The sequence below is a fragment of the Phalacrocorax carbo genome, chromosome 21, assembly GCF_963921805.1.
Source record: "Phalacrocorax carbo chromosome 21, bPhaCar2.1, whole genome shotgun sequence".
NCBI lineage: Eukaryota > Metazoa > Chordata > Aves > Suliformes > Phalacrocoracidae > Phalacrocorax > Phalacrocorax carbo.
This window is the reverse complement of record NC_087533.1, coordinates 3,326,224-3,348,661: the sequence shown is the minus strand read 5'-3', so window position 1 is coordinate 3,348,661 and position 22,438 is coordinate 3,326,224. Positions and strand designations below refer to the sequence as shown.

At 55.3% G+C, this 22,438-nt stretch overlaps 1 protein-coding gene across 7 annotated transcripts in view; it reads left to right on the top strand.

Annotated features, from left to right (window-relative positions):
• Window positions 1-22,438, top strand: part of LOC104049120 (opioid-binding protein/cell adhesion molecule homolog) — a 306,003-nt gene that overhangs the window by 262,940 nt on the left and 20,625 nt on the right. For all 7 annotated transcript variants that reach the window (XM_064470912.1, XM_064470911.1, XM_064470916.1 and 4 more), the window contains one exon: window positions 14,971-15,203. In XM_064470912.1, the coding sequence (XP_064326982.1) occupies window positions 14,971-15,203 (233 nt within the window). The remainder of the gene's footprint in view (window positions 1-14,970; window positions 15,204-22,438) is intronic.

Below are 22,438 nucleotides of genomic sequence, written 5' to 3'. Positions count from 1 at the left end.
CTCCTTGGCACCACTCAGCTACGGGCTGCCGTAGGGCTGCTTTGCACCGAGGTGAGCTCAGAAACTGGTCGCTGGGAGGGAGCAACCTCATCAGCAGCCTGAGCGGCTCCTTCCTGGGGCCATTCGTCTCTCCCCGTCGCGACCCCTCGGCAGCGGGTCTGGCTCCGGCAGCGTGTCTCGGCGGTGCCCACCAGACACGTGCCTCGCAGTGCCAGGGCGCTGGGCTCCCCGGCGAGCTGGCGTTATCCCGCTTGAAAGAGAGATCAAGAATGGGAAAGGGGGTAGGGGGGAAGAGGAATGATTTATGAGGCTTCGGTTGGCCAAGCAGGGCATTGTCAGCATATTCCAAAATAATTTAGCAACATCTATTCTGCCTGCAGTGGGAGCTTGTTGCAGAAAAAGAAAGAAAAAAAACCACCCCCATAAAGAGCCCAGAAACCCCCTTGATGGGATGGTTAGAGCTTGAAGTTTCTTTTTTCCTCAGGGTGGCTGTCTCCTCTCCCCACTTCTCCCTGTAAATCAAACCGCCGGTGTCGGATCGGCGGCTCCGTCTTTCCCACGTCCGCTTCCCCGAGGCCTCCCCGTGCGCCGAGGGGACGTAATCACCACCTAGAACGGCTTGAAGGACACAAGCGCAGGAGCCGAGAGGACGATTTGTAGTGAATAATTTAGTGGATGAATTTAAAGCTTTTGTTCTCGTCACAAATTACCTGCGAACTGTATGGGAAGGCTTTGATCGTACGAATTCATTTTACATCGTCTCTGTCTGCCAACAGACCCACCTACCCGCTTAGCTGTGGTTTTAACCAATGCATTTTTCGAGGCACGTCAATGTGTTTCGGGGGTGGGCTGGACCCTGCCCGCACCTGTAATTAACCTGTCATTTTTGGTGGGTGCGGTTTTAATTACCGGCATAGGATCGCCTGTCCGGGTTGCACTGGAGTTCGGAGAGCGAGGTTTGTAAATGGGAATCATTTTGTGGCGTGAAGTTTTCCCCCCGTCCCCTGCGTGTCACGGGGTGTCTGCGCAGCCCCCAACGTGTTTTGCTTTAGGTGGAAAAGGATGAGACGGGCACGGGGCTGCGATGCCGGGGCGGGGGTGCAAGCGGGGATGAGCGTCAGCTCTCCTTTTGCACCATCAAGGGGCTTTTCCCCGTGTCCCTACCCAATTTGTGCTTGCTATGGGTGGTCAGATCTGAAGGTCTACCTCCCCCCCGTTCAAGCTGCGGTGGTGTAGCACTGAGTTTGTCTGGGGCTAGGGAATTTAGCAAAGTGCATGTGAAGGAGGCTGCAGCCTGCCCGAAGAGAGCCACGTGAAATAAAGTCGTATCGCACTCCGAGATCAGATTATCCTCGGCTTTCGGCGAGAGGACTCGCCGCAGCCCCATGCGAGAGCTCGCCGCCTCCTCATCTTGGTTTATATCCCCAGTCCCCTGCAAATGCTCACTCATCAGGGCTTGCTCTCTGTGCTAATGGCCCTCTATAAATAAGCTCCAGGAACAGTGATAGAGAACAATCATAAAAGGCAGGCGCATAAATTAAAGCCGATGTTATAATAAACTAGACAAGCCCTTCATCGAGGGTTTTATGTTTCTCCTTGAGTCGGCAGCTTTGCCAGGAGAAAATGATTTCTGTGCACCTTGGCCCAGTCCTCCGTCTCCCCGCTCCGTAGGTGTGGGCGGGCGCGCGCAGGCGGGTGGCAGAAATAGTTGGCATCACCATCCCCCTTTTTCAGCATTACGGGTAAAAAAGCCGCAGGAATTTCCCAGAACAGCTCTCAGCTTCCCTTACTCAGGTCCTTCGAGTGGCGACAGGACCGTGGATTAACTGCCTGGGGTGGCTCTGGCCACCCTTTGTAGCTTTTGGGTGGCTATAAATGAAATGGAATGCCCCTGGGTGGCTGAGGTTGCCGAGAGCTCGGCCCCGCACTTCCAGAGAGAGGTGGAAATCATTGCACTCGCCTCAGCGAGCTGCAGTCGAACCTCTTGGGCCTGGAGGGAGGTGCTGGTGTATAAAACAGCAGCATCTTGGTGCGGATAGAGAAGCATGTGTGGTGCCTCCGTAAGGCTGCTCCTTCCCCTCTGCCCCGAAGCGTCTCGCCGGCTGGAAAAGCACGGGCCGGTGGCTGGTATGTGGGCTTTGTGCCGTGCCTCCAGAGCGCCTTGGGAGTGCTAGATGTGCCGCTCCGAAACTCCTGCCTCTCCCGGCAGGTTCATAGCTGTCTCTCCGCATCGCATCCTGGATGGCTGAAACTTGGCAGGGCGGGGTGAAGTCATCCAGGAGATGCAGCAGGTCGTGCTGTGGGCGTGGGGTCGTTCAGGGCTCTGGTTCGTGCCCCACCAAGAACAGGAGTCGGTCTCCTGGTCCCCCGATGTGGCATTGATGCTGTGCAGGGGACTTTGGCAGAGCTTGGGTCTTGGTGAGGTCCCACCAGCTCAGCCTGCTTCCAAACCCTGTTCAGACACTTTGGACCTGAGCTAATGGCCACGAGAGCTGGCAACGAGGACGCAAACTCCAGCCCTGGGCTCTGAGCCTGATTTTGAGGCTGCCCACCCGTCTCTTACAGTGAAATCCAGATAACGTCCCTAAGGTGGCAGCTCAGGGATGGGGAGGTGGCAGCGGGTTCCTGGGGGCCCGGCAGGGTCTTGTGCCCTGAACCTGCTGCGTTTTGGCTCTGCAGAGACTGTGCTCATCTCCATGCCTTAACTGCTCTGCTGGTAAGGAGGGGCAGGGCAAAGGGATGTGTGCTGGGAGGGGGAGATGTCGCCTCGTGCCTCTTGCAGGAGGCTGTGGGGTCAATGAGGAGGAGAATTACAGGTGTCCAGCTCATCATTAGAGGTTCAGAGCAATTTGCAAGCATGTGCTCAGCCCTGCCATGAATCCGTGCCTGGCCAGGCATGCAGCTCCGTGCAGCGGCACCAGCGCAAGGTGGGGAAGATGCTGTGCAGAGTGACGTGCGTTTGGGGGCAGCTCAAATGTATCCTCCTGGTGCTCGAGCACCTTTTCCCTCTGTACGGTTTTATGGAGATGCAGCATGGCCCGTGCTGGTGCGGGAAGGTGATGGCCAGGTGAATTATGTGCCTGGCAGTGTGGGGAGGGTGGAGGGGAAGGAAGAGAGCAAGGTAGGAGAAGAGGGAGACAGATGAAGGCAAAAAGGGAGGGACGGGGAGAAGGGATGAGAGGGTAGGCTCCACTTTCTGCTCGCTGCTCCTCTACACGTTCTGGCCCGAGCTCCCCCTCGTGTTCAGCCTCACATATTTCTCCAGTGCTCTCTTGACAGTCCTCTATGAATTAATGCAGGGATGTTGGGGATCTTTCCTGCCACATTTGTGCCGGAGGAGCCGGACCCCCATCGGGCAGCCCCTGGCTGCAGGTTTGCTTTCCATGCAACTGAGGCACCCCCCCTTCTCCCCAGTGAAACTGCAGCGTCGGAGGCGCCTCCGGCCTCTCCGAATATTCAGGCCAGCACCAGATGCTCAGACAAGCTCTGGCAAGAGCCAGAAATCCATAGTTTTGATCGTGTGAGGAGAGGTGCGTGCTGCAGACGTGCCCTGGTGTGTCTGCATGGGTGCTGCTCGGGTGGCCGCCGGGCTCCCAGGCGGGGCAAGGGCTGAGATGTGCCGTGCCGGTGCAGCGTCGTGCCCTCCAGAGGCTGCCTGGCCGCTCCCTGCCACCGCTGCCGCTGCTCATCAGCCCCTCGCTGGTCTCGCACAGAGTCGTTTTCTGCTCCATTTCCTCCCCCAGCCTTTGGATCTCCCCCCCGAGCTCTCTGCTTTCTTCTTCGTCATCCCGGCTGCGATAAAATATGACTACAGCCGCGAAGCACCGAGATCGCAGCTCCCCTCGGGGACTGTTTGCCCACATCACCTGTCGGATCGGGAGCCTGTATGTCCTTGGAAAAATATGTATTTCAGGCCGCCGGGGTGCTAATTTGCAAGGCCCATTACTCAAACGAAACATTAAAATGGCCGTCCATAAAGCAGAGCCTTTATCCGTGCCTCCCCCTCGGTCTGAACTCCCCGCGCCAGGTATAGGCTTCCTGTCAAGCCTAAGAGCCAAAAGCAAAGATTTATCGATAGGTACCTTGACTCTGGCTTGCATTTTAATTATGTCGCCGTCAGCCTGTGCCGAGAATAAACTCAGTGGCTATTGTGTTATCCTCACTTCATCTCTCCAGATGAATGCTCTGGGAGAGACGTGGTTTTATGGAGTCCCTAAGAGGGACCCTCTCCCTTTCCCACGTCCTTTCCTCCCTGCTCATCCGCACTGGTCAGCAGAGCGGCGGCTCGGCGCTGATGTATCAATGCCAGTCTGCGCGTGAGGCTGGGAGGGAAGGACGCGGGGAGTGGGTGCTGTGCATCCCCATCTCTCGGTCCCTTGGCTTCCCGTCGTGGAGGAGCTCCGTCTTGGCCTCTCCCAACCCGCCGAGTTTGCAGGGAGGGCGAGCGCTTGCCCTGCCGCGGCCACCTCCGCTCCGCCGGGGCGGGAGGCAGACGGCGGGGCTCGGCGAGCTGCGGGAGCCGAAATTGCTTTTTGGAGGTCTCGATTTCACGCTGGGAGCCGAGCCGTGGCGCTGCAAGGAATTGAGAAGCCACGCTTGTCAAGGAGGAGACGCGATGAACTTCGGAGTTTGCTTGTTTATTTTCTGTATATATTTGTGCGTGGGGGTGTGTATAAATAATATTTGTGTGCGCCAGACGACATTGGTGTCTTATTTAATGCGGGTGCAAAGTTTGACCTGGCACTTTCTGGTGGAAGCAATGCATACTTATTAGCAAGGCAATGGGTGGAAACTAATCCCTCGCTCGCTCGGCGTGGCAGATGCTATCTTAGCAAAACGGGGGCTATTATTAAAATAAACAAAAGCAAAAGCAGCTTGGCCGTGACCGCATCTCCCGTGCGAACTTTGGTATGGAGCCACCTTCTCTCGGGGCAGGAGAAACACCTCCTCTCTGCTTCATGAGCATCGTCTCTCAGAGAAGCCGGTTGCAGTCCCAGCCACGCAGGGACCAGCTCTGCCCTCCCAGGCACCAGAGCTCGTCCCCTGCCTCAGTTTCCCCATCGGCAGGCAGTGACATATAAGAGTGATGTAGGTCTTAGCCCGCAGCCCCGGCAGGGGAGTGCGAAAAGATCCCTTCATTAATAAGCACAAAGTGCCTTGATATTTTTAGATGGAAGTGCCACGTATTGATATAATATTACTGTACCTCATTTGACTTCGTTTTCGATTGCAAGCCCCCTCTTGATCCCGTTACCTGCAGTAACAGTTATCTGGCTATATTTTATCATCTGAATATTTCAATTAAATTACTTTAAGGGAAAAAAAAAAAGCCTACGCTGAAGTTGGAAATGATCACTGTATCACTCCAACTTCCCTCCATTCCCAGAAGGTTAATTGAAAGGCAGCCATCTTGGTGACGTTTAGACAAATGAGGATAATTATGTGTTCTCCAGCTCTTTGAGAGGTTAATTGCTTAGATGTACGAAGACTTGAAGAACAAAGAAGGAATAAATCAGAAGCAGGACTATGATCTGATAATGTAATTTGGTATATTCACGTACAACTCAAACAAATAAACCCCCTAATTGCATGAAGCTGTTCGGCCGCGTGGATGCCCTGCGGGGTTCCCGGGTTCAGGCACCCGGCGCCGGCCGGTTTCGCGCGGACCCGGCCCTCGATGATGCTCGGAGAGGGGGTTCTGGTGGGAGAAGGAGGGGTCTTCAGCTGGCTCCTGCACAGGGGTGGCTGTTGTCACCTTGCTCTGGTGATGACTTCTTCATCTGAGGGTGCCGTGGGGCTGTCGTCTGGCTCCTTAGTGCCCGCTGCATGAAGCATCCTGCCCTCATCCCAGCGCTGGAACGGCGGGAGGAAGGCGAAGAGGTCAGCGGAGGCGCAGGAGCGGCGAGCAGAGGATTTCCTCTGGTGGGTTATTTTATTTTGCCTAATTGCTGGTGAAATTTCTGCAAATTGGCAATTATATTCTCGGGCTGATGGCTTACCCAGGTCATTTGCAGATCGCGCGTTTGGCAGGAGCGCTTCACGGCGTTCGCCGTGAAATATGGCTTCACCCTCTATTGGCAGAATTTCCCTTTTTTTAGAGGTTTTTAGTCCTGCCTGCGGGGATTTCACATGCTAAATCTTGTGGCCGCTCCATCCTGAAGAAAGCTAATTTTTTCCTTTTAGTTCCCCCCAGTGACTGGGGTGAGAGTGGTTGTCTCTGGGCCAGCTGTCCGGTTTGTCTGTCTGTCGGCCCCTCCGTCCTGCTGGGATGGGATATGGGAGGCACTGGAAGCGATGTCCAGGCGTGAGGGGTGCGGGTGGAGGGAGCTGATTTTCCCCTCGCCCTTCCCTGCACGGCTGCCCGCCGGCACCGCAGCGAAGGGTGCAGCGTGGAGCTGAGTGCCTAGAAAGTTTGGGCTTTTATCAAAGGCTTGGGGCTGTGCGAAAGACCAAGCCAGAATCAAACACAGCTTCATTTTTCAGCTGTGAGGGTCAGGAAAATGGTGCTTATTTTTCCTCCACTGAGAGCTTGCGGGTGAAACATCTTCATCTGGAATCTCCTTTCCCCCTCTGCTCTGTCTCCGGGGAAGTTTGAATTGATTTCATATGAGAAAATGCCTCCCCACCTGTGACGTGCGAGGAGCCCTGAGCCTCGGCCTCCGAAGCACCGGCGAGTGTTTTTTTTCCCACCTATCTGTCAGGCCCGTCTGAAATTGCAGTTTAATTCTCCGTATTTGCTCTTGTATTGTGCATTAAGATACAGCGAGTTTATCCAGCAGTCCAGCTGTTTTGAAGATAATTACTACAGAACTCAACCTGATGTAAAATAATCCTCCCGGGCAAGCAGCCAAGAGCCTGAGACTTATCCTCCAAAGACTGAAACCTCTCCATTACCCTTAAGAGCCGCAGAGATAGAAGCGGGCGTCTCATGACAAATTTATTTTTGGTCGTAATTAACAGGGGGTTGGGAGAAGAGGTTTGTTTCTCCCCTGACTCCTCTCGGGGAGGGTGCTGCGGTCAGACCGACCGACCGAGAGGTCCATGTGCAGTGGAGACCTGGCCGGGCTGCCATGCAAAGCGCCCTACGTGCCGTCGTTTCCCCCAGGGACCCGTTTCAGGGTTGTCACCCAACGCCCCTCTGCCACCCCCCTTGCTGTGTTACCGCCCTGCCCGGCGCTGGGGCTGCTTCAGACCAACTTTCCCTCCTTGCAAGCCAGACGTACAATCGGTTTGCTCCGGTTGTGTAGAAGCTGCTTCTGTCACAGAGGCGCCTTGGCCCGTGTTTTAATCAGGCTGCCGACATTCTTTCTTCTTTTGCGACTGCGGGATGCTACCGGAGCTGTGGCTGCTCTCTCCCAGGTTGGAAGCAGCCCCCTTGCCTGGCCAAGACGGAGACAGTTGCCAGTCCCATCAGGATGGCTGAATCATAGCGGTCAGAGCCTTGTATTGCCACGCGTTAATTACCGGTACTTAACTACGTGGCTAACTGTGTCAGCAGAACAGTTATTCCTGTCTCTCCCTGCCTGGGAAGGTGGATTAAAAAAAAAAAGAAAAAAGCAATAGGAAGGGAAAAACCCAACCCCAGAACCCCACCGCAGGTGTAGAAGACTCCAGGTTCTCGACTGTTCGGGTCTGCTAGCACCGCCGGCAATAAACTCCGCGTTTCTTCTCCTCCTTTTGATTGAAGAACATTAGAAATCAGCCGGGGCGCAGGTGCTGCATTGTGTTAGATTAGCACTGATTGAATTCATACACGGGCGTTGATTGAGGCACAGGGCTCTGCTGATGCCGGCGTGCCGCAAGCAGGGGGGTTTGCCAGATCGTGTCCCTTAATCAGCACCCTCGCATGTGGCGGTGGTGTTGGTGGGCGTCTCTCGTGGGTCTTTTCTTCCCTGCTGGGACATAGGGCACAGCCCCAGTGTAAGGTAGAGGGGAATTTGGCTTTCCTGGTGAGAAGTCAGCTCTCTGCCGATGTTTCCTAGGATGAGTAGCGATGCCTTGATGGTAAATGCGGGTGGATGTTGGTCGTCTCTTTGGGCAGGAGCTGGAAAAATGTCCCAGCCTTCTTCAGACCGCAGGATGGCCCAGTGGCCACCAGCAAGTTGGAAATTGGTGCCCGGCTGTGTCAGGTACTGTTTTGGGCTGCACTTCTTCCCGTGCCCGCGGTTTCCCTGGACTGGCTGCCCCTGCTCGGTGCCTTCATTTTCATCTGTTCGGGAGATCAGGTGTGGCCGCCAGCATCGACTGACTCTGATGGTAACATTTAAGTACCACCTGCTCTATAAACATCCCCATTGATTTGCTCTATTCAAAGGCCTGCTGCTTTATTCCTTTTGCTGCCTCCTCATATTTCCTTATGAAGATTTCTCTTAAGCTAATAACAGCTGTTGGCCATCGGGGCTTAGGCAGATGCCTTCTGACCTTCCCTGCTGCACTGGGGGTGCATCCCGATGCCTGGACACGGCCAGACCGCAGCTGCGTGGGGAACTGGGGGCTGTTGGCAAACCTGGCGCTGTCCTGAGGGCAGAGAGCGTTGCTGTTATTTCTGTTGCGTTTCAGAGCGAATTGCAATGGCTGTGACTTGCACGGGGCAGGGAGAGCAGCCAGCTTTGTGCAGGGCAGGGTCATGATGGCTCCCTGCAGGAAAGGGCTCAGGTACAGCCCTGATCCGGAGCTCGCTGAAGGCAGTGTTGGACTTCCCGGGGGGGTGCAGAGGGGTTCTGAGCAGATCCTGAGTCATCAGGATAGGGATGTGTTGTCGTGTCAGAAACAAGGGACTCGTGGTGGGAAAATCAAGCGGGAGCCGGGAGCAGAGTGTGCCTGAGCACCCGACCCCATCACGCCATCCTTCCCCTTGCTGATGATGTTGTCAGGGCGGCGTGAGTCCCTGCAAGCTGGAAGTAAAAGCAATGAGGAGTGAAAGAAGGGCTGTAGGAACGAAAGGGAAAGCCGAGCTCGCTCTAACAGAGCCGACTGCGGTCTCTGGATTTGCTCGATGTGGAGCATTAGTTCAGAAAATCCTGTGAACGGCTCTGGGAAGAAGATGTGGTCCCTTAGCAGCAGCGGGGGTACCGTGCAGCCGCTCACCTCGCTGCTCATCCCTTCCTTGTGCAAACCAGGGCCTGTTTCTAAGCCATCTGCAGCGCAGCTCTGCCTGCGTTGGTGTTAGCACCGTGCTGTGCTGCCCAGGGTGGTACCTGGCTCCAAGGTTTCCTGCACCCCGCAGGCAAAGGGCAAGCCCTTTCGGGTGTAGACCCCCTCCCCAAGTCAGCGTCGGCTCGAGCTTGGCACCAGCCCGGCGTTGGGCTCAAACTTCGCATCCCCTGGGTCGTCGCAGCGGCCACGCAAAGCCCTGCGGACGCTGGGTGCAAACCAGCCGGTGGTGCTTTGTGCGGCTCGGCCCCCCTCAGGGGCTGCACGGCGAGCGCTAAGTCTTGACTTCTGATGCCTCGTGCAGACAGCTCCCGCCCTCCTCATCATCTTGTTATTATTCTAATGTCTGGGAGCTGCAGTCATGGACCAAAACACCATTAAACTATCTGAAATGGAGCAACTCGACAGCCCCTGCCCTCACAGGCTTATTATCTTTGCAGATGGATATTTTATATTTAGCAACCTCTAATGTATCAATTTGGGCTTTGATTTTTCACGGGGAGCAGCTTCTATTCTGGTGCTCGGTAGCAGGCGGGCAAACTTCCACCGCAGGGGAACCAGTGGGGAGAAACCCTCCCCGATGAGCCCCGAGTCCCTGGGGAGGGCAGGAGGGTCCCATAGCCCTCAGAGGGCCCTGGGGAGGGGGCGGTTCATGGGGAAGGGTTTGCTGGAGCTTGGCTGAACAGCACTGGGAACGCTTGGGGAATCCGAGCAGCACCGTAGCGGAGGGCCCGGCAATGAAGCTTGCAGAGGGTGAGAGCCGGTGGTGTGCGGCTTTGCGGGAGGCATTTGGGGTGACTGGCTTATGGTGCAGGGGGAGGGAGCTTTCAGGGAAAAGGGGAACGGTTGAGTCTGGCCGAGCTCCCCGCGCGTCCCACGCTCTTTGTTTTCCCACGGGGGACACGGGTGCGGCGACAGGTCGCGACTTGCCGCACGGGTGGCGAGGGCTGGGTGGGAGGTGGTCGTGCTGGGCGATGCCAAAGGGCGCATCCCGGGTCCCCTCCATCCTCGGGGTGCTGGAGCGGTGTGGGGATGCTGTCGGGCCGCTCACCCCGCGTCCAGGCCCCAGGATGGATGGGAGAGGTGGGAGAAGTGATACCTCAGAGAGGAGACAGGGTGCCAGCAGAAGGGATCAGGAATGAAGACAAAGTGCCTCCCGCCCTCCGCACCAAGAATAAATACCAGGGATGACAGTGACGGAAACCCAGGCGGCGCAGTCCTGCCCTCGGGGAGCTATTGTGCGAGACCCGCCGTCACACGCCGCAGATGCCATTGTACCCGTGGCTAATTTGACGGTTTACATTGTTGGGAGAGGATTAGAGGAGCCGCCGCATTTTGATGGCCTGCTTCTAATTTGCATCTTTAACGAAGCGGGAGCCCAGCCAGGTTCTGTTCTTTTGTGTTTACTTCTGAGGAAGTGTGTTTATTTCCGATGATTACAAATAAATCTCCTCTGCCTTTGCTCCAGCCGCTCGGAATAAAAGGCGTTCGGAGCCCGTTAACTCTGTAGCCGGGCGAGAGCTGGAAGCAAAGAAATCCCATTAGGAGTCCTCAGCAAATGTGATTAACAATTTCTTCTCAAAGGGAAGGGTGCCGGGGTGTTTGCTCTGCCCCAGTGACAGGTACTCGTGGTTGGCAACTTCCCAGGGTGAAGCACCACCCTGTTGCTGTCGAGGGGCTTCGCTCCCGATCAGGGTGAGCTATTTTAGCTGCCGAAAACTGGGTCAGGCAGCCAGTTTGCGACTGGTCTTGGCACCTCCATTTGTCATTTTGACGAGACACGTTGCCTACAGGAGAGAAAAGCAGTTTGGTGTTGAAGGGCCGTAGAAGTACTTCAAAGTAGAGCATTGCTGGTTTGCATATGGGAATGGGAGGGGTTTGGGCTGATCCAAAGACAAGCATCTCCTCCCAGCCTCTGGGCTTGGTCAGGGACCGGCAGTCCCAGCTCTGCGGGTGTGAACTGGTCACCTGGACTTCTTGGGGTGCACATCAACATTTTGGGGTCCCAAGCATCCCATCCATTGGGACACTTGGCACTCACAGAGAGTGGTTTGCAAGACTTGCTTTAGCCCTCCAACTCTTTGTGAGCCATTTATCCCTCCAAACTAGTGCCAGAAAACTTGTGTGCTGAGACCTTGGACATGGTATTTCCCTCACCACGGGGCAGGATTTGAGGGCAGACCCAGCCTCACACTGCGTGTGCAGCCCCAGGCTTCCCCCTCGTGCTCGGCCAAGCCAGCAGCGCAGGAAGGGTCCGCGATGGGGACGGGGAAAGGCGCGGGAGGAAAGCGGCGGGTGTTATGTCACATCCCACACGCAGGAGAAGCACTGCCAGTGTCATTGATGGGGCCGGGCAGGAGCCTGCTGCGGGAGCGACGTGGGGGTCTCTCCTAATAGGTCTGGGAGGAGGGAGATGGTCAGTTTGTGGCACTGGACACAAAGAGTGCATCGGCGGAGTTATCTGTATTGTTGACGCTAAGTGAAATAATTCCTCGGCAAACTTCAAAATTAGCATTTAAGGATGAGGAATAGGGGCAATTAGAGGGGAAGTAGCGCAGCACCGCTGCCCCCAGCTCCCTCCCTCATGCATCTTCTCGCGCTGCCGCGTTCAGGTTCATTGCCCAAGAAGCCACGTGTATCAGTGTGAGCGCTGCGGGGGCCGGAGCTTGGACGAAGCTCAGCACCCGAGGCTCCCCAGCAAGCTGCTCTGGTGGAGAGCGGTCGTGGTGGGAGGTGGCTGAAGGGCTGCAGGTGGTGAAAAGCCTCTGCTCCAAGGCAGCGACGGTCTAAGTGGGATGCGGAGATGGAGGAGCAGATGGGACGGGTCACGTTGCACCAAGAAGGGCTGCGTGGGGGAGCCGGGACGAGGCGGGTGTCTTAGGCTTGCGTTTGGGCTGACAATATTGGTCCCAAGATATTCCCCCTGCCTCAATGACAGGTTTTCTCCAGGTGAACCACGGAGCCAGGATGGGTTTATTTTCCTCCCGTCTGACAGGTGCTTTATTTTCTTTTGTCCCTTCCAGACTCCTAAGGCAGGGTTTCTTCTGGAGATGGATACGGCGCCTTCAGGAGACTGTTAATGGGGGTTTGTCTTTGTTCTTAATTAGATCCCTTCAAGGGAAAAACCTCCTGGCCCGTTTTATTATGCGGCTTTGTCAGAGCTTGTCTGCTTTATCTAAACACTTTGCAGAAGTCTCTTTACCTGTTTGCTTACTGGAGACATTATCATAATCCTGGTCAATTGGAAATAGGTAAAGCAAAGACGGCTCAGTAGATGAGGGAGCGCGGGCAGCTTAGCAGCTAATGGAGATCTGTTTCCAAGCCAGGTAAAGGAGCTGCTGGGGCGCTCCTCACGTCGGGGTGTCAGTCAGTCTTTGCCTCTGAAGCGCCGATACCCCGGGTGTGGGAAAACTCACAGTGGGAAGGTGAGGTCGGGAGAGAAAGTGCCTCTGGAAATGCTGTGCTCTCTGTGGCAGCTGATGGACAGTGGCTTTTCTGCTGGAGGCTGCTCTGACATATTGCTAGGGTGCAGGAGGGCTGGCTCTTTGAAAGGGGGAGGTTTGGCTGGTCCCTTCCTGCCTGCAGCTGCAAGAGACAGCCCGGGCTCCAGCGGAGAGGAGCACGATGCTAATCAAGCAGAGCTGGAGGGACTTGGCCCCAAATTAGCTGTCGAGTGGCATCAACTGAAGAGTAAGCTCGAGGAATGGGGAGAAGGAGCCTTTGCCTCCTTGCTCTTGGCATGAATTTGCCAGAAGAAGGGTTCTCCAAGTTGCTCCTGCCCATTTGCTCTGAGGGTGGTACCGGTCACCAGGCGCTATGGGCAGGGGAGAGCGATGCTGTCCTTGCTTTTCCTCACATAAGCACGTCCGCCAATATTATGGGCATCCCTGTGCTCTTGTGCAGGTGCGGCTCTGAGCCATAAATGTGAGCTGTAAACACAGAACAGGTGACCCCAGTCCTCAGGGGTCCCGGACCGGCCCCAGATCTCCCCGGGAAGCGCAGCCGGTATGCGCCAGCCGAGGCCAGGCAGCGGTGGTCAAACGTGCCCGGTGAGGGCACGAGCTCCTCGTCCCTGTCACTTCAAACCCTAGTCCTTGTGCTTCACCCCTAATGAGGGGACCCTAGAGTACCTTACAGGGCTGTAGTGTGGATATTTATATGAGCGCAGACATGCAAGTTGTCTGTTTTACATATTGCTGCCCTGATTTTTCAGTGCACGCAATGAATAATTTACAGAAGCCATGTGTAAGTATCTCTTTATTATTCATTATAAAGAAGTGAGACAGCAGTAATAGTCCACTAGACTGGAATCCCCCAGGGCTGAACTTAACTCGGCTGTGTGTAGCTCTCCCCCAGTTAATTTGAACGAAGGCTTCCCGACAAGGGCGATGCCGTCCGCCAGCACGAGGCCGCCGCGGTCTGGCGGCGCGGAGCCGGTGCTGCTGCAGGCACCAGGGCACGTCCGATGCCTGGGCAGGCTCCCGGCGTGCCGGCAGTGCCGCGGCAGGCGCGGAGGGCCATCTGTCTTTCCCAGCGTCCGTACGCGATGTGGCTGGCGGAGACGTACAGCTCCTGCAAGGGGAAAATTACTTGTTTGCGGGAGGATATATGGCTCGTTCCTCCGAACCGAGCGCCCGGGGGGACCCTCAAACATGCCAAGTATCGCCCCTTCCCGCTGCCCGATTAATAATCTCGATCGAGGTGACGCTCTGCAGTCCCAGCAAGGGAGGCATATAACACCTCCAAAGCCTCTGCAGGAGAGCTGCCGCGGCTGGGGCGAGGACAGAGACAGCCTGCCAGCCCGCCTCTGAATTTACAGGCACGTGGAGAGGGACTTGCACGAGTTTCTTGATTGACTGTAGGTGCCTGTTGCCGAAAATCTCGGCTGTACAAAGCTGCGGCAGCGCTGCCGCCGCCGGCACAAGCTTGCACCTAGGTTTGCTTTCCCACTGAGAGAAAGCTGCCCTACCGCGGTCCTCGGGTGGGAAAGGCGAAGCTCCCGAGAAATGCCAGGCTCTTAATTTAGCCAAATGTTTGGCGGTTTTGCTGTGGGCGCCGCGGCAGAGGAGGCCACAAGTAAATAGATCGAGAGAAATCTATCAAACGGAATGAAAAAGCCATGTTGTCTGGGAACATTTTAATTCCCTCCCCCACCCCCCAGTTCTTTGCCAAGTGTAAGTCAGCGCCGTGGACCGGAGCTGCCGAGCCCTGGCGCATCCTGGAGCGGGGAGGGTGGGAACCAGGCAGGAAATAAATAATGGAAACGACCGTGTTGTGTTTTCAAGGCACTTGTAGGATTTACAGCTGCTTATCCAAATGTTCCCTTCTCTTCCCGGCGTGCTGGCTTCACCATCTCCGGCTGTTTCTCCCCCTCTCCCCATGAGTGTGCCACGGCCCCTCTTCCCCGGCAGCGGGTGTGTATATCGCCCCGGGGATGGCTCGAGGGCTGCGCCGACAAACCAAACTGTCAGCAAATTTTACAGCTTCATCCAAAATTCTCCATGTGCGGTGAGGGGGGGACGGCAGAGATGGGCGTGCGGTGGGGCGCGGAAAGTCTGCGTGGCTTGCGGAGGTCAAGCGTAATGGGATTTTTGTCTGCAGCTCCCCAGCTCTGTATGAAAGAAAAAGGAAGGTTTTTTTCCGGTGAAACTGCTGTTTCTGTGAAATCTCAGGTGATGGGGGACGCGGGACATGGCAGCAGGGTAGCCCAGGCGTGGCAAACACCCTCTCCATGCCAGCGCCGCAGCTCCCATCCCCTTTTGAGAGCCGGGATACTTGTGCCCCCACATTTTTGACCCTCTGTCCCTCCCTTCGCAGGTGTACCGTGGATGACAGGGTCACGCGGGTAGCGTGGTTGAACCGCAGCACCATCCTGTACGCCGGCAATGACAAGTGGTCTATAGACAACCGCGTGGTCATCCTCTCCAACACCAAGACCCAGTACAGCATCAAGATACAAAACGTGGATGTCTACGATGAGGGCCCCTACACCTGCTCCGTGCAGACAGACAATCACCCCAAGACTTCGCGTGTCCATCTCATCGTCCAAGGTAGGTCTTAACGTGCTGTTGCCAAACCGACCGTTTGATATGGAAAGGTGTTTGGGTTTGTGAGAGTTTGGAGGCCTTTTTGGCAATGGAGATGTAGGGATCAGACCGACATCTGTTGCTCTGAGGGTTGAGCTACTTGGGGTGTTGACAACTGCCTACCATGACGCGGAGGAGATGGGTTTGTGTCATCTCAGCCTTGCTGGGTTGTAGGGTCATCACGTGGAACAGAGGGCACCAGGGAACTGAAATAGGGACTGGCCTCCTCCTCCTTCCCCCCACTTGCCTGTCACTGCTGTGAATTTAATCCATTCCTGCTGGTCGCGGAGCACTGCATCGTGCTCGGGCACGCATCTGAAGATGCTTTGGGAGAGCCGAAAGCAAAGCGCTGTGGAGGAGTGGGCTCCAACAGCACGAGGCTCCCTGGTTTTGGGAGTGAGGGCAGAGCACGTGAGCTTGTTGAAGTCGCTGTGGAGCTGCGAAGGGCTGTTGGCACAGGGCTTCGTAGGCGAGCGTGTCGGCGTAGCAGGTGCTGATGGGTTGCAAAGCAGCGATCCTGAGGATGCTCTGATGGGGCGATACAGGCTCTGGCAGATCAGAGGTGCCCGTAGCTCTCCAGTGGATGCCACCTCCGAATCCTTGCGGCTTTGCACCGGCTACTGGCTTTTGTCCGGTCTCTAGATTAATTTTTCAGAGTTAGTGTTAGTTCAGGTTAGATAAAGATAATGAAAGTTTCCTAATCCTCTTAAAGAAGATTTATCCAGCTGAGTAGAAAGCTCTCGGAATACAATAAAGCATGTATAAAACCAGGACCTAATCTTTCCTTTAATTTCAAACAGCTGATGGGTATTGATTTTGCAATGAGCAAATCTGAAAAATTTCTCAGCCTCGACATGTCTCCGAGAAGCCCCCAGCGCAGATACGTACGTGTTTATGTATCCTTCTCATTTGGAGGAGGCAGGGTTTGATTGCGGCCACCTATCCAAGCGGTTTTCCTGCCAGGTCTCGACGGGAGCCTGTGGGGAGCACTGGGCACCGCCCGCCTCGGGAAGTGGGGAGCAGAGGATGGCTGGGAGCATCCCCTCCATCCTCTTTTGCAGGGCCTCTCCCCCTTTTTGAGTGGTGTGCGAGCTGTCCATCTGCGAAGTTTAATCTGTTTATCCTGTCTGCTCTCTAATCATGCTAATCCATCCAGTCAACACTGGTGAAGTATCTGAGTGCTTTGCACCTAATGAAATCAAGCAAACGGGCGGCGGAGCTCAGCACCCACCCCTGCTTGGGAGCGGGCCTGTGATGCAGGCGCTTGCCGGGCTTGGGAGGGCGAAGGCAAGGGATGGGTTGCAGCCAGAGTGATGGTCCGGTGGCGAGGTGTTCCTAAATGTGCTGGGAAAAGTTGTCCTCTGGTGTGAGCAAGCCGTGTTGAATTGCTCCCACCGCAGCAATGACTGTGGTTGTCAGCTGCGTTGCATCTCTGCAGCTGCAAGGAAGCCTGAGAGGAGCTGGGGATATATGGTTGCACAGGCTGAGCTCAAGTAGACCACGCTCAGAAGTTTCTGTCTTTCTCTGTTAATCTGCTAAGCCTAAGCCACGCAGTTTGCCTAAGTTGTTGTGCCAAGAAAACCCAGCTGTAGATGCCACCTTGCTGTCCTGTTGATGGTGGTGTCCAGAAAAGCAAATCCTTCCTTGCTCTGCTCTCATTTCACCTCCAGCACAGCCAGTGACTAAAACGTGCTTTCCTGTGGCTAGGACCAGGTGCTGATGCCCGTCGGCTTAGCCTCCATGCTTGCATGCCAGGGAAGAGCCAGTTTTCTACAAGGGTGAGTAACACCCTTTGTTCTGTGCTGGGAGGAAGGGAGCAGCTTTCCAAGGATGCATTCGGTCCTGGCTGCAAGCGGAGCACACGCTTTGCAGGGAAGGAATGAAATCCTGTTTCTGTTCTTTCCTGGCCTTAGATATTGGCTTAAAACCAAGATTTGGGGTCCTCCTTCGCCAAGGAGGCAGCCACCCCAACGGCACGAGCGGGAGCACCACAGGGGATGGCTACGCACGTCCTGGCGTCACGCCTCGCCCGTGCCAGCTGGCCAGCGAGCAGGCAGTAATGGCCAGTTAGCAACCGTGTTCAGGTCAATTAATTTATATTTGTATTTTGCAAAACTAAAAGTTGGCCAGATAGAGTATTGATTCTTTGTCCCCGTATTCAATTGGGTTTTAATTGTGCTACTGCAGGGCCTGGCTTTCCCTCCTAGCAACCCGGTGATAAATCTGCCAGGGAGTCGCAGTCAACAGTAAATGTGTCTCTTAATGTCGTTATTAATATGTCTCTTGGATTGGTTCATTGCAACAGCCGTTAACAAGGGTTTATAAGAGCGTAGATGGAAGGAAGCCAGAGGGGTTTTTTTGTCTCTATTTTCCCATTTTTTCAGGGCTACCTCGTGACAATGGGACGGCTGCTTTCAGGGGCATGCGCGGTGCTCGTGGCATGCTGGCATCTCGTGGGGAGCGTTGCAAATGTAGAGAGAACTGGCATTTAATCTCGTATAAGAAGAAGACGAGTCGCCTCACCCTCCTCTTGCCATAAACAGCTTGAGCAGAGGATGTCGTGGGGCTGGACCCGGGGTCAGCCCTCCTGCCTCTGGGTACGGCTCCCCGCAAAGCCCACCGCGGCTCCCGGGAGGTGCAAGCCTGCAGGCATGAGCCGGGAGACCTCACCACATCGTGCCGCAAAATGGTTTCAGCGCAAGGAACGTGGTAGATTGTAGCCAGGGCTCGGCCGTGCCTCCTTGGCGCGGGCCGTTTCGGTACACGGGGTTTATTTCAGTCTGAAAAGCAGCGCTCGGGGTCAGCGTTTTGGTCGAGGCCGTGGCTTTTGCAGTCGGTGCCCTGGGAAAGAGCAAGCCTGGTGTCCTCGGAGCAGCGGCTGTGGAGAGGGCGTAGGTGCCGAAGAGGCGCAGCGCGGCGTCGCTTTGGGATCCGCGTGCCCGTCTGGAGATCTCAGCAGCGAACGTCGATACTGGCCATCGCTCCCTAATAGTGGGCTTTGGTATTCTTCAGATGTCCTCTGTTTCTGATTTATTTAGAGAACCCTCCTCTGTACTGCCTTAATCCCACTCGCCATAGATTTTTCATTAAAACCTCTCCCAGCTGTCGGCACTGTTACTGTTAGTTTCTGGTCGGTGCAATCCATTTTCCCGTCTCCGCATCGTGCTGCTTTCCTCACCCCAGGAGCCAGGGCGGGTTTCAAAGGACCATGGCCCTCGTTTGCGGTAGTGAGCTTGTGGTCGTGCAGTTGGTTTTCTAAATGCACATAAGGATGCTCTCTTGGAGCCAGTCCTGTGTCCCTTGTCTCATCTGCCGCCTCTCAAAGCGGCACTCACGCAGGCGTACTCTTCAGCAAATTGAGTCTTTATTTTTCCCTTCTTCCCGATAACAACTGGCTCTTGGAGTATCTGAAAGGGCAACCCTCCCCTGCCCCGTGCTCCGCTGAGCTTCCCCGACGCAGACTGTGCTCCAGGCTCCTGCCGGCACCACAGATTTCACAACGGCCGCGGTTAAGCTTGCTTTTATCATGCTATCTTTGAGATCCAGGCAGGAGCGGAGACTGCGATACTTATTAAAACCTTACCAGGAGGCTGCACGGTGAGGCGAGGGGAGCGGCTCAGCCTTCTTTGGTGGTCATAGGAAAGACCTGATAATAGGTTCTAACGGTAGAAAGTGCATATATATTAAGTGCTTAGTAGTTAGATGGTGGCGAGTTTGGTGTAAGGGGCGTGTATGAGGTGCACAGAAGCCGATGCAGCTCAGCCTGGAGAGGGGAAAGGGCGAGAAGCAGGGATGCAGGCTGCGACCTCCAGAGCAGGCTCGCCTCCCTGCCTGGGAGATTCACCTGCGCTTGGGATACTTCTCCCTTACCGGGTGGTTTGGGCTATTTTTGTCTCCTTAAGAAGCAAGATGATAGTAAGGAAAAGAGATGGTGCGCAGTAAATGTGATGTAAAATGTCTGTTGCTTCATGTAGCGTGCTGGACTGGCAAGATTTGACGTACACCTTGAATTAAGGGCTTGCAGGAATGGCAGAGGGGCACACCTCTGTCTTGCCAAGTAACACGTGGTGCCCAAAGCAAAGCGTCCATCACCTGCCCGTCCTGTGCGGGCCACTCGTTATGGTACGGTCCCTGGGGGTTGGCTGCCCTCCGTCCTGCCGGCAGCGGCGGGAGGGTGTCCCGGGAGGGTGTCCCAGGAGGAATGCAGCTCCTCGCACCGAGGCCTTGAAAGGCTGAGGGCTCAGTACGGGTCCTCCGTACCTGCCCAAGCTAATTTCTTGGCATTTTTGGAACAAGTGCACAAATATTACCGGGCGGTGGCTGAGATCTCCAGCCGGGGTGGCATGGCCGCGGGTGGAGGAGACTCCCTCGCATGTGTTTCTCGCCTCGCAGCATTGAAGCTGCTCGTGAGGTCGGGTGGCAAAGGGGCCGGTGGTGTTTGGATGGGTGCTGTATCCAAGCACGTCTTCCCCTTTGCCACACCTCTGGGTCTAATCAAGTGTTTTGCCGATGACTCTGCTCGGAGGCTTGGCCCGGGTTTACCCACACCACACCGGGGTAATCGTACCAGCGGGGATGAGCAGAACAGTTAATTGAAGCCCAAAACTCTCCCAGAGGTCAGGCTCGAAGTGATGGGGATGGAGTGCAGGGAAATAAAAAGGAAATCAAAGGGCTGTTCAGAGGAAATGGGAAAAAAAAAAATAAATCACTTTGGCTGGAAAGACACCTTCCCAGCAGGAGCGAGAGCCCAAAACACATCATGTCCATGGTGTTTAAAGAAATGTTTCACACTTCCTTCTCTGGGGGTATGTGAGCAGGCAGGGAAGGAAAGGGGCCCAACCCAGGCAGAGCAGTTTATTTAGCTGAATGGTGCAAGAGGGACAAAAAGCAACTGCAGGCAAGCACAGAGGGAAAATCAACTAGCACACGCTCTGCTAGGAAGGGTCGGGGCGAGATGCTGGGGAGGAGCACGGGGGGTTTTTTTCATTCTGAGGCAGGGGGCCTTTGAAAGCCACTGCTTCGGGAAGCAAAAGCCTCGTTGGGCGGTCAAAACCTTGGGCGATTTGTAAGCGTCCCTCCGCCAGGGCTTTGCATCAGCGCTGCTACTCGGTGCGCCTGCTCTCCGTGCCCACAGGTCTCACGCAGGACTCCCCATCAGGTAGCCGGGGAACAAGTGCGTTCGTGGTGCCTGCAAACAGGAGAGGAGACCCTGGCCTGGCGATGCTCTGCCAGGTGTCATTGCTCGCGAGGAAATGCTTTGTTTTCTTCCGCGGCAGAAGCAGGTTGGGATGCAGCATTCAGCCCTGGCATGTGTTTGCAGGACCAGGAGCAGAGCTTGCTTCTGCCCTGGAGCTGACGGTGTCTCGTGGGAGTGGGAGCAGGGGGGCATCGTCCGTCAAGGCGCCGTGCTATTCTGCTATCCAGGACTGCACCAGAGGCTCGCCCAGGGGTCTTGATGGATTTTCATTAGTATGCCCCTCTGTTTTTCTATCGTGAGCCTGTTAAGGGTAACGACAGGATGCTTGAGGGTGTGTAAGTTGTGGTGCTGGTCAGGGATGGTGCAGCTGGCACCAAGCAGGGCCATCTGGGAATGTGGCAGCTCTCGTGGCAGCGGGAGGTGACCGGACCAGGGTCATCCTTGACGTCCACCGAGTCTTGTCTGGCATAGAGGGTTGTGTTCCCATGGAGGGAAAGGAGTGCCCGTGAAAAGCAATGTAGGCTGGTGTCCTGGGAGGGGAGAAGGCTCAGAAGGAATAACCAGATCCCCACCTAGCCCTTCCTGCCTCCCCAGAGAAACAGAGGATGGGCAAGAGAGTGAAGAGAGCCCAGTGGGAGAGATGCAGCAGCGACCGGCAGCGATGTGGCGGCGAATTCAAAGATGAGGCATGCCCAGAGAGCATCTGGAAGGAATAGCAATGATCGAAGAAAGAAGCAACCGAAGCACGAACGAAAAACAAAACAAAACAAAACAAAAAGGCAAGAACAAAAGCCCAGAGACTTGTAGAACAAAGGGAAGAGAGAAGGAAACGTGTGCACACAGAAAAGCACCAAGCATCAAAAAAAGTGAGAGCCAGTGAAGGGGAGAAATGAAAAAGTAATGAAGGAGCGAGGGCGTGGAGAGGGGGGAGGTCTGGAAAGAGGAAAAGCTCGACTGGCAGGAGGAAAACAGCATGCACTGCCAAGGTGGGAACAGCTACTGTCCTTAAAGTGGCTGGCATGAAGTGCTAACCTGAAATCCGGATGGGATTACAGAGGAGGGATGGGACGAGGAGCACCCAGACAGCAACCTCAGGCTCCCGTTCTCGAGGCTTCTTAAAATCAGCGAAAAGGAGCCAGAGGGAGCAGGGCCGTCGGAGGCATCGGGACGTGCCGCGGGGACCGGGAGCTGATGGAACAGAAGTGCGGCGGCAGCTGATTAATTACTGCAAAAACCAAAAATAGGGAAGAGGGGGGAGAACTGGAGAAGTTGTTTCCCCATTATATTTCTGAAGAGAAAGAACGTTTTAGTGCACAAATAGCTCCCTGGGAAGCACTCTTACTTCCTAATTGTTCATAAATTTACTGACAGGTGGTTACACAGTAGGTATAACACTCTGAGTTTTGGTTTTATTGCTTTCCCTGTCTCGAGGCGCAAACCTGGAGAAAAAGGGTGCGCGGCAAGCGGTCGGGAGATGCCGCCTCGCACGGGATGATCAATGCCCCCGTCTCATTTGTGTGATGTCTCGTTAGCAGTCGGTCCCTGGCATGGCCGGATTTTGCCTTCACTGGGACAGAAGGGTCCATGCCGGCTTGTCGATCCCTTTGCTTCTAATGCCAACGGGCCTCACGGCATCGCAGTCCGGTCCTGCGGGAGGAGGATGAACTATGCGGTCCTGTGTGACAGCTCCAAAGGCAACTGCAGGGAGGTCAGTTTGGGTGGGTTATTTTTTCTTTTCTCCCTCTTCAGCTGCACTCAAATGGTGTGCAGAAAGACAGGCAGGGGGAGAGATGCCGTCCCTGGGGGAATATCAGCGGGGCCGGAAAATCTTGCCTCCATGGCAGAGAGGATGCGTTTGAAATATGTGTGTTATGCTCCTTTCCTGTAAAAGAATCACAATAAAGGGGGTTATACCGGGGGATGACTGTGAAAAGGGAGACCCAGAGAAGGAAAAGGGAAGATTTCCCCCGAAACGAAGCACCTGTAGAGCACGTGAGGCTGT